This window comes from Silurus aristotelis (assembly GCF_946808225.1).
Source record: "Silurus aristotelis genome assembly, chromosome: 15".
NCBI lineage: Eukaryota > Metazoa > Chordata > Actinopteri > Siluriformes > Siluridae > Silurus > Silurus aristotelis.
This window is the reverse complement of record NC_139588.1, coordinates 13,508,683-13,518,711: the sequence shown is the minus strand read 5'-3', so window position 1 is coordinate 13,518,711 and position 10,029 is coordinate 13,508,683. Positions and strand designations below refer to the sequence as shown.

Sequence of the window (10,029 nt, the reverse complement as noted above, 5' to 3'; positions counted from 1 at the left end):
ATTGCGAAATAGTCTATTTTAATCACCAATTCTAAAATAATAGATTAATCCGCATTATATCCCAGTACAGGAAATTGTAATCGTTATTTACCACCTTTACTCAGGAAACAAACAAAAAAAAAAGCTGACCTAATGAACTGTAATCTGATAGTGACAATGACATTACTCATCTTGAATTAGACGGCTCTTTTAATAGATAAATAAATAGATAAATAAATAAATAGATAAATAAATAAATAAAATATAAGGTCGATTTGTTCAAATTAGAAATGTTTTAATATATGTCAAAAACTGTATAAACAAGCACTTGAATAATTTAGCGTCATCGTTAACAAAATTATAAAATAAAACAAAAAGAACAACGAGTCTATCAAAATATACAGCATAGTGTTTCTATGAGGGTATTTCGAATGATCTACGACAGTTCACACTTTCAAGAAGATTATGGCTACAAAAAAAAACCTAAACAAACAAAAACAAATACCGAAATGATTATTTACACTGATTGTCTTCTACGGAAAAAAAAAAAAAAAGAAAAGAAAAAAAAAACATTTTTTGTTTGTTGTCATAAATAGAATAGTGCATAATAGGAATTCAGATATCTAGGTCAGATTGACAGGTTTTCAGAACGAAGACACGAGTTACACTGGTGGTCTTGGTTTACATATTATCCTCATATTTTAATAAAAAAATTAATATTTATCTTAAAAACAGGACAAACTCAGTATGGATTATTTCATCATCATTGTTTAGGAGGGAGAGGAGAATTCTACAAACTCACAGCATCATATGTAGCAGATACATTCAATAATTTAACATTTCTGTTCTTTTTTTTAATGTCATTACAGAACTTGAAACTTCCATGAGGAGGTCTGATCTTTGTAATCCAAGCAGTCGGTATTGAAGCTGAGCTTCCAAGAGGCGCTTTGGTCTTTGTAATCTAAGCAGTCGGACGGCGCGCTGATCCCGAGCCCGGAACTTACATACCCCTGAGCTGTGAGGGAGCAGGACGGACTCAGGTGATTGGTGCTCGTGCTGGTCGGGCTCAAGGTGGATGCTGGGCCACTAAGCTGGTGATGCACAGACCCGAGGTAGGAGCCACAGTCCATGCCGCTGAAATAGGACGCTGTGCCCGCGTAGTGTTGAGTGTATCCGGGCGCCTGGGTGTAAGTGACCGGGTAAGAGCGCTGCATACAGGATAAAGATGTGGATGAGGTGGAGGAGGAGGAAGAAGAGAGCTGCTCTGAGATCGGAGAAATTGAGGCCGGACTCCAGATAGATGCTGGGGCAGTGCTGCTGGAAACACCGGGTAACGATGTGCTTGAGGTGGCGCTGAATCCACCACCACCACCACCACCACCACCACTACTGCTGCTGCTGCTCTCAGGGTTTGCTGCTTCTCTGGCTGGAGATGTTTTTTTGGTGACAGGTCTGGTTTTGTTCTGCGTTGCAGTTTGAGATTGTTGCTGTTGCTGCTGCTGCTGCTGTTGACGACATTTCGCTCTTCGATTTTTGAACCAGACCTGTTGAATAAGTGTCAAATTAAATAAACAAAAACAAAAGTTAGACACTAAAACATTGTTATACGTGAATCTGTATTTTGCGGCTGTAGATGTAGATACTGCTGCAATTTTGGTACAACTAATTCTCTAATAACATTAGTTCATAATTCTCTAATAACTAATTACATTTTTTACGACTAATTACAAGTCGATATGACAAATATTTTTGGAGTATTTTGAGAATTAGTTTGTTCCAAAATTGCAAAATCAACACTTGGCGATTAAAATGATTCTGATTATAACTATAGTTATAAGTATTTGGCACTATAGTTCTAATCAAAATCACTTTAATCGCCAAGTGTTGATTGTAAACGGAATTAATGGTGTGCTGCTGCTTTAAGAAAATTCAATAACAAAGTAATAAATAAAGATAACGACATTTGATTTTTTTTTATACAATTAGTATACGGTATGAATAATTACAGCATTGCAAAATGATAATACAAGTCCAAAAGTGCAGGGTTGCAGTATAGTTGTCTAGAATCACGTGTTTATTAAAAACAAATAATTTACAGCAAAAAAAATAAAAAATAATCCCAATGTAACATTCGATTGTTTCAAATCTGCAATAATTAGTCATTGATATTTTTTTTGTTTGTTCTATAATTATATATTTTTTAATGGACGAATTGAAATGATTTGAAAAGAAAGAAAAAAGTGGACGAGCTGCTCACCTGTACCCGAGATTCAGGCAGGTTGATTTTCATCGCCACCTCCTCGCGCATGAAGATGTCCGGGTAGCGCGTCTTGGCGAACAGCGTCTCGAGCACGTCGAGCTGCGCGCGCGTGAACGTCGTCCGCTCACGTCTCTGTTTCCGGGGGGTTCCTGCCGCGAGACACACCAAAAAATAGACGGATGTTTTACACGTGTTTCATTACATTTGGAAATTGCTGTGAATACACGGTTTAACACTTATTTTCCATACTGGCTATTCTGTAGTAAAGAGGAGGTTCGTTTTGTAACAGATAATAGTGTTTGAAGACTTTGGTAGTCATTTTGTGTGGTCATAAATAAATATTAGGCATCGAACAAGAAATCAGAGACACTCAATTCGATTCGATTCCCAGGATAAAGTTGGTTAATGGAAAAAAAAGTGCCCACTCATCGAAAAAATGATTTTAGAGTTTTAGGTTTTAGAGTTATTTGTCTCCTAAAATATACAAGTAATCGTTTATTTTCTAATCGTTATTATCTCATCTAATCGTAGTGAAAATCAGGAGTGGAGTTGTATTGTACCTGGATATCCCACAGTCGGATGCAGCAGCTCCATCGCAGTAGTAGCCAGGCTGAGCCCGTTCACTGTGTACGGTGCAGGTTTCAGGTAGGACATCATGATCACTCCTGGTTGAGAGAAGCTTCTCTGTTCACTAATGTCAGATCGGACAGGGGAAAAAATATCCCTCACACTGTCCGCTCGTGTTTTCGTTTCAGTCTGTAGTGCTCAAGGACAAGGACAGGAGACAAGGAGCAGACCACTGGGGTGCAGACGAGGCTTGTATTTGAAAGGGGCGTGGCCAAAAAAACCATCCCTCAATTACAGCACGCCTTCTTTGGGAAGAAAACCTAAACAATCAGGGCGTCAACTAAGTATTAGATGACACCCTACTTAGTATTTTGTATATTCGTTGCTTCTTTTTCTTCTACCCAAAACATTCTCTTCTCCAAAAAAAAAAATCCTCAAGTTATTTGCCTGTTTGTTTGTTTGTCTGTGTATATATTAGTAGTTTTTTTGCTTCTTGTTGTGGTTGATTTTGAGCTGTGATCGCACCACTGTAAGCTTGCTATTAAGTGCACTTATGTGTTGTTTAACGCGCAACCCAAGTTATTGCGCACACTACAAGGCGCAGGCATTTACATAGTGGCCATGGGGTTTCAAGACAAGCTAATTGTTTCTAAAGTAGACAGACTGATTGGGGGCCATTTGCAAAAGACAAAGGCTACTGTTGACCAGATAAATGATTTCGATAACAAAAGCCCCTTTGGCGATAAACAATGAGGTCCAGCTGTAAAGCCCAGCTTTCCGTGCTGTGGCTCTGCAACTTCAGCTGAAGCAGTGGTTTTCAGTTCTCGTGTACATTTCAATCCGTTGCCATTAAAATGCAAACAGCAGCTTGGTCAATGACAAGAAACTCACAGGGAGCCTCGGGGAGTTCTGGTCTACACATTATTGACCCCCCCCCCCCCCCCCCGGTAATTCTCCCTTAATTAATTGCACCCGGTAATTAGATTTAGGACTTTCGGAAAGTGTTGATTAACAAGGATTATTCAGAGTTAGGCTAAACAAACAGCCCATCGTCTTACAGTATCAAATGGCCCATCTTCTCACCTTTATAATGCACCAGGAAAAAGTGCTAATATTCACAAAAGAAAAAAAAATTAGGCATTGGTTTGGAAGAAAAAACATCGGCGTGATTTGTATAAAATGTGTATTATTTAAGCACTGCAAATCATATCGATCAAACCTAGAACACAGTGGGAATGTGCTGGAAACACGGGCGATCTGGTGGAAATCCTCCAGAGAACCTAACGACTGAACTCCAGACCTCATCCACCAGTTGCTCCAGCATCCGCTCAAAAATGAATTATTGCATTTTTTATTGTTTAATTTTTTTTTCTCCTCCAAGAAATGAACGAGCTAATCTGGGCCGCGTGCACGCGCTGCCCTAATTACGCGACGCTGCGCGTGACTGCGCTTTCGAGCTCATTCATGTTCTGCGTCCCGAAAAAAAAAAAAAAACCTAAACACAACAACACAATAGACCGCATTGTTTTTCCAACGCCTGCAGCACAAACTCTAACCACCCCCAAACATGTCACTTTCTCAAACTCTACAATGAGGGCAATATTCGTTTAAATAAATCAATAAACAAATGCATAAATAAACAAACACATTTATAAACAAGCCTTTCGTTTGTATACATGTATTTTTTATTGTTGTTATTATTATTATTTGTTTATGAAGGCAACATTTTTTTTAAATAAATATGTTTAACAATATGTATGTACTTATGTTTAATCATTTTATTGATGGCATGATGAATTGAATTAAATGTATGATTTTTATGCTGCTAAAACTTTCCAATGAAAGTTTTTTTTTATTTTACTCTCATCACGATCATTTCTCCTGTCTTTAATGTCCTGAAGGCACGACAGCAAATTTATGTACATTTTTGGAAGCATTTCCTGCACGCGGTATTAATACATTTATGTAGATCGAAAGAAAGATGCGAGGATGCACCAGGAGCAGGACAAAGTCATTTCACATTTAAAACACGCAGACATTTGCGCTAAAAAGGTGAGGTGACACTCCTTCAGCCACGAATGTGCCTGGAAAAGGCTGTCTGACAGCCCACTTGATGGGTATATACAAATACACAACTATACAAAACTCAGACTTCTTTTTTTTTTACTTTTTCTTCTTATTTTCTTTCTTTCTTATTTTCTTTTTTTTTCTTTTTCATTTTCTTTTTTTACAGGTGTCATAAACTAGTTATTTCTACTCCTGTCTCTCACACACACCTTTTATCAGAAATGATATACTTTGTAACTAGAAATTACATTTTATCTGTCAAAGTCCAGCTCAGAGACAGAGCTTCTAAATCTTACATGAAATAGCATCATGCTTATAACTTGGCGTATATCTTTAGAAACGTTGTCATTTGTCAGACGAAAGACTTTGTAATGGCAGAAACCCATTCATTTAAAATTAAATTCAAAATACATTACATTAAACATTTTTTAGTATCACAACACATGACACAATAACCTATAATCTAAAACAAATGGCAAATAATTACTAGACCACTGCTGCATACTTGCCAATGCAATGGTAATTAACAACCAAACAAAAAAATACACTATAAGTATATAGTCTATTAAATCTGACATATTACATACGTTAAAATTATGTGTGGCCAACAGTAAAACACTTTATTTGGTTCTGATGTATTTAAGCAAGCAGTATAGCTTATTATTTGCTTGTGGTCTTTGGGAAATGATTGTTTGTGAATTAGGACACATTGTGATTGTGGACAAGGCTTGGTCTAATTGAACACCTACAGACAGAAGGGAGGAGTTGGGTGGAATGGAGGTGGGAAAGACTGTAAAAATCCTACAGTAAACAGCCCACCTACTGCCTCTGCACTCAGCCGGAGTAAACATGCATTCTGTTTGAGACACACAAGAACAGAAGTGGCTTGTAAATGTTCCATTTGCTTCATGTATTTACAAAACAAACTAAGGGATAGAGTGATTAAAAATAGCAATAGCAAAGAATTGATGAAGTGGGACAGTGAAGTGTAAAGTTAATCTGGTCTGAATAGCTGTCTGTCTGAACAAGTGATGCCTAAAACTGTTTCTCTTTTCTTTTTTCTTTTCCTCTCGTTCAAACGGCTCCTTCACTCTTTTTCTTTCTCTCGGCCCTTCTATGTGCCTCTCACTAGTTTTCTGCCTCCTTATCCTTTTTAATTAGAAGGTCCATTCTCCGGCCCTAATCCTCTCCAGACCAACAATGCAAAAAAGCCAGTCTTTGAAAAGCCGACCCAAATCCACCAGTCAGACACACACGCACGCGCGCACACACACACACACACACACACACACACACACACACACACACACACACACACACACACACACACACACACACACACACACACGATTGTCAAAACATTAAGAAAATATTTACATTTTATATTTATATATTTAAAGGTACAAATTAACTATGAGTTGTAATTTAAAAAAGTTCCTTCAGTGAAAGCAAAAAAAAAAAAAAATTCATGGGAATTTCAAGTTCCAGTCAGCATCATCAATTTCCACATCACTAAGATTAACAAAGTGTCCCATAATCCTGGTGTCTCTGCTAATTTAAAAGAACTGTAATTCATTATTAATGATATATTATGAGCTCCAATATGATGTGTGTTGATAAACACAATACATAGGAATAAAAGTGTTTTTAACACACAAATACAACAAAGATGGAACAGAGGATAAAGTTGCTGCCTCACAGCTTCAGGGTCCTGAATTTTATGCTAAGCTTAAGTTACTCTTTGTGTTTTTCTGGGATTCTCTGGATTTTTTGGTTGCTTCCCACCACCACAAAAAACATGTGAGTAAGTGAATTGGTCCCCTGTGGTAGACTGATGTGCTATCCTGGGTGTATTCCTACTTTGCATTCGCATTCCTAGAAAAGGCTCCAGCTCCTCCCACAACAGTGTGCAAATGATAAGAAAACCTATAGGTGACGTCAATTAAAGAATTTCCATTTTTTACAGTCTTTAAGCACAAGCAACAAAATACCTGGAATAACAGCAGGCTAAATACAGTGTGTTTAAAACTTGGAAGAGAGGCAGACAATTAACTGGTAATTAAAATGGCTGGTAAAGAGAACAGAGACAAGCTGTGTGTAGCTATGCTTCTGTGGTGTACTAATGGAGTAATTAGCCTCTCACTGTGTGGTAATAGAGTTGGCTGTGCCATTGGGTCTTCAAGCATCAAGTTAAGTTGAGCTTTGCTGAGTTCAGAGGTCACCATGTGCTACATGACTAAAATTAAAGCACGAGTTACCAAAAGAAACAAGAACAGCTGATAAAGCCAAGCCAGAGCTCCAGGGCTCTTATATATATATATATATATATATATATATATATATATATATATATATATATATATATATATATATATATATATATATATATATATATATATATATATATATAAATCTATATATATATATATATATATATATATTTATATATGTATATATACTAAAATATTTAGCTCAGCCCTGAAGCCTATATTTAATTTTAATAAAATATTTAGTTTAATTCATATGTTATACAAAATACATGTTCCCTGGACAGCCTGCAGGTTAGAAATAGTCAAAAGCAAAAGAATCAATATAGCACCACAGGCCCATGATCCTAACCTTTTTCTGCTACCTATGGGGGAGAGGGGCCACTAATCTGTAAACACTGAATATAAGCTTAAGTTAAAGCCCTGTAATACTGGTAACTTGGTAAAGCAGAGTTTCTCCCCATGAGAGACAAAATCCTGTTGACTATTCAGTGGATAAATTGTCCCCAAAGTAATGCCATTAGACCAGAGTGCCACGGATTCCTTTGTATGAATCGCTGCTTAATTGCCAAGAGCCAGTCATTGTTTGGGCTGACAGGTAAATATTATCTTGCAAAGGGAAAGAAGTGGGAAGCATGTAGGAAGATGGTCTAATGACTTCAGTCAGTGCAGAAGAAGAGAAGAGAGATTAACAAGGGTTAGTGGGAAAATGCAAGATTTCAAACGTGTCCACGGAGCCACAAGTATAACTATGTATGGGTGAATAAATGTGTGGCAGGATTTCTTTTATCTCTAAGGATTTGTTTTACACTGAGACTAAGGGATTGCACTTGATGATAAAATCAGTCTCTTTGAGCATTACAATAAAAACATATTTTGGACCATTTAGATGATTTTTATCAACCACCTCAAAAATATTTCACCACCTGGTAAGAACACAATATGTTCAGAAAAGTCAAGGCATTTTTATAGATACCAAACTTTCTCCAGTAAAGTCAGTAGAATGTACATGTTGACAAAAAAAAAAACAAGAGAGATTAAATAAAAAAGACGGAAGACAAAGCACTTGCCCGACTTTGTGCCATCTTACTATCCATTCCCACATTAATGGTGCAGTTTGGACAAAGCCCCAGCTCCCATGCCCTTCCCTCCCTCTGCTCTTCTCAGTGGACCTGGCCAAGACGATATAAATTGGATGTGATGAGTGTGGCGGCCATCGTTATGCACCATTGTCAGAGGGAGCCTGCAATATGAGCAATGTTCCAAAGGCTTTACACACTGATTGGCTTTGATAGGTCATGAAGACAGGCAAAGCAAAATCCTTTCTGTCTTTTTCTTGGAGTTTCTTACAAAAGAGGGCCTTTTATAAGTCCATTGCTTTTCTCTCTGCCCCACATCACCGTCTTGCTGTTGGATTTAAAAAGGGAAATTCAGTTTCGACCGAAGGGACTTGTCATGTGGTTCCTCTAATCCACTTTTTATCTTTTCCTCTTACACTTATTCTCTACTTGATCCTGACCATAAATGTGATGCACACAAGGTAAAAGAGTTCCTTGTCAGGCACAACCTCTAAATCTTTCAATTTGTTAAAAAGGACTATATTGGTCACTATTAGAGTGCAATTACTATGTTATTAATACGATGTTTAAAAAGAGCAGACTATAGGATGTAACAACAGTATTTATGTTCAGATTTACATGCATTATCTGTTCACCCCTATGTAGTAAATATCTATAAATGTGGAAGTGCCCTGTCTTGTAAACCCATGTCTTAACTTTGGTAATCTCATTTGGAAAAGATGTTTTGTGGATAAAGCTTTGTAACATGGTTAATTGATTAATCTTGCCTGGGGGAAGTTTCAGTGTTTTCAGTCATTTCACTATTTGGACTAACTAATAGCATATCTGCACTAAGTTGGTTTTATTCTTCTGCTTTAGATTCCACTATCAATATATAAACATCTAAATCTCACTTTGCAAATGGGAAAAAATTCAGGGATTAATTTTTTTGTGACGGACCCCCTACCTCCTAAACCCAAACCTACCCCTCCAGTGCAGCTTAATGCTAAGAGTAAAGGAAGAAATACAGTCTTTGTCACCCTGCTGTTTTTAGAGTTTAAGAACAAGAGGGGTTTAATCCTCATTGTGTAGGAGGCTAGGGGGTGCCCAGGGTCCGGCAGCTGTAAAATGATCCAACTGGCATCCCCTAATCCTCCCAGAACCCCCAACCTCTAACTCTACCCCCCAATGGGCCACATTATCAGCTCAGTATCTGCTACACACTGGAGACTCCTTCCAAATATGCTAAATAAAATCTCCTCACAGAACCCTTCACAATATCAACATTTACACAGTTACTCATGTATGTATGTGGAACAGCAAGCATACAAGTTTGTGTGTGTAAGTTGATGCAACAAGTGAGTATGAGTACATTATAGACTGAACCTTGCAGCAGGCACTATTGTCTAATCTGTAGTGTTATAAAAACAAAAATATAAAATAAAAGAATCTCAAAAACTGTGTAAACTTGAATAATATACAAACGTGTTAAAAAAAAAAAAAAATTATATATATATATATATATATATATATATATATATATATATATATATATATATATATATATATATATATATATATACTGTATTAAACACATTTGTTTTACAAAATCAAGCATGATGCCTTTAATAACATGCCATTAAATGTATTATTTGAGATACAGTGATTATTGTTGTTGTTTTTGTTGTTGTTAATAATGTTATTATGGGCATCTTCACAGTTAGATGAAAAAGAGTGTCTTGTGGAAATAGTTAATAGCATTGTTTCCTCCTGCTGCCCATTTTGTAAAATGAATATCATTATTTAGTCTCTCTCTCTCTCTCTCTCCCTC

General features: G+C 36.8%; 1 protein-coding gene across 1 annotated transcript in view; it reads right to left on the bottom strand.

The window, feature by feature from the left end:
* Positions 1–535: 535 nt before the first annotated feature.
* Positions 536–10,029, bottom strand: part of LOC310737676 (homeobox protein OTX2-like) — a 14,461-nt gene continuing 4,967 nt past the window's right edge. Inside the window, exons 3-5 of the mRNA XM_083562157.1 lie at positions 2,800–2,904; positions 2,237–2,388; positions 536–1,523 (exon numbers count right to left, since the gene is read on the bottom strand). Coding sequence (XP_083418283.1) covers positions 843–1,523; positions 2,237–2,388; positions 2,800–2,896 — 930 coding nt within the window. The 5' untranslated portion in view covers positions 2,897–2,904 and the 3' untranslated portion in view covers positions 536–842. The remainder of the gene's footprint in view (positions 1,524–2,236; positions 2,389–2,799; positions 2,905–10,029) is intronic.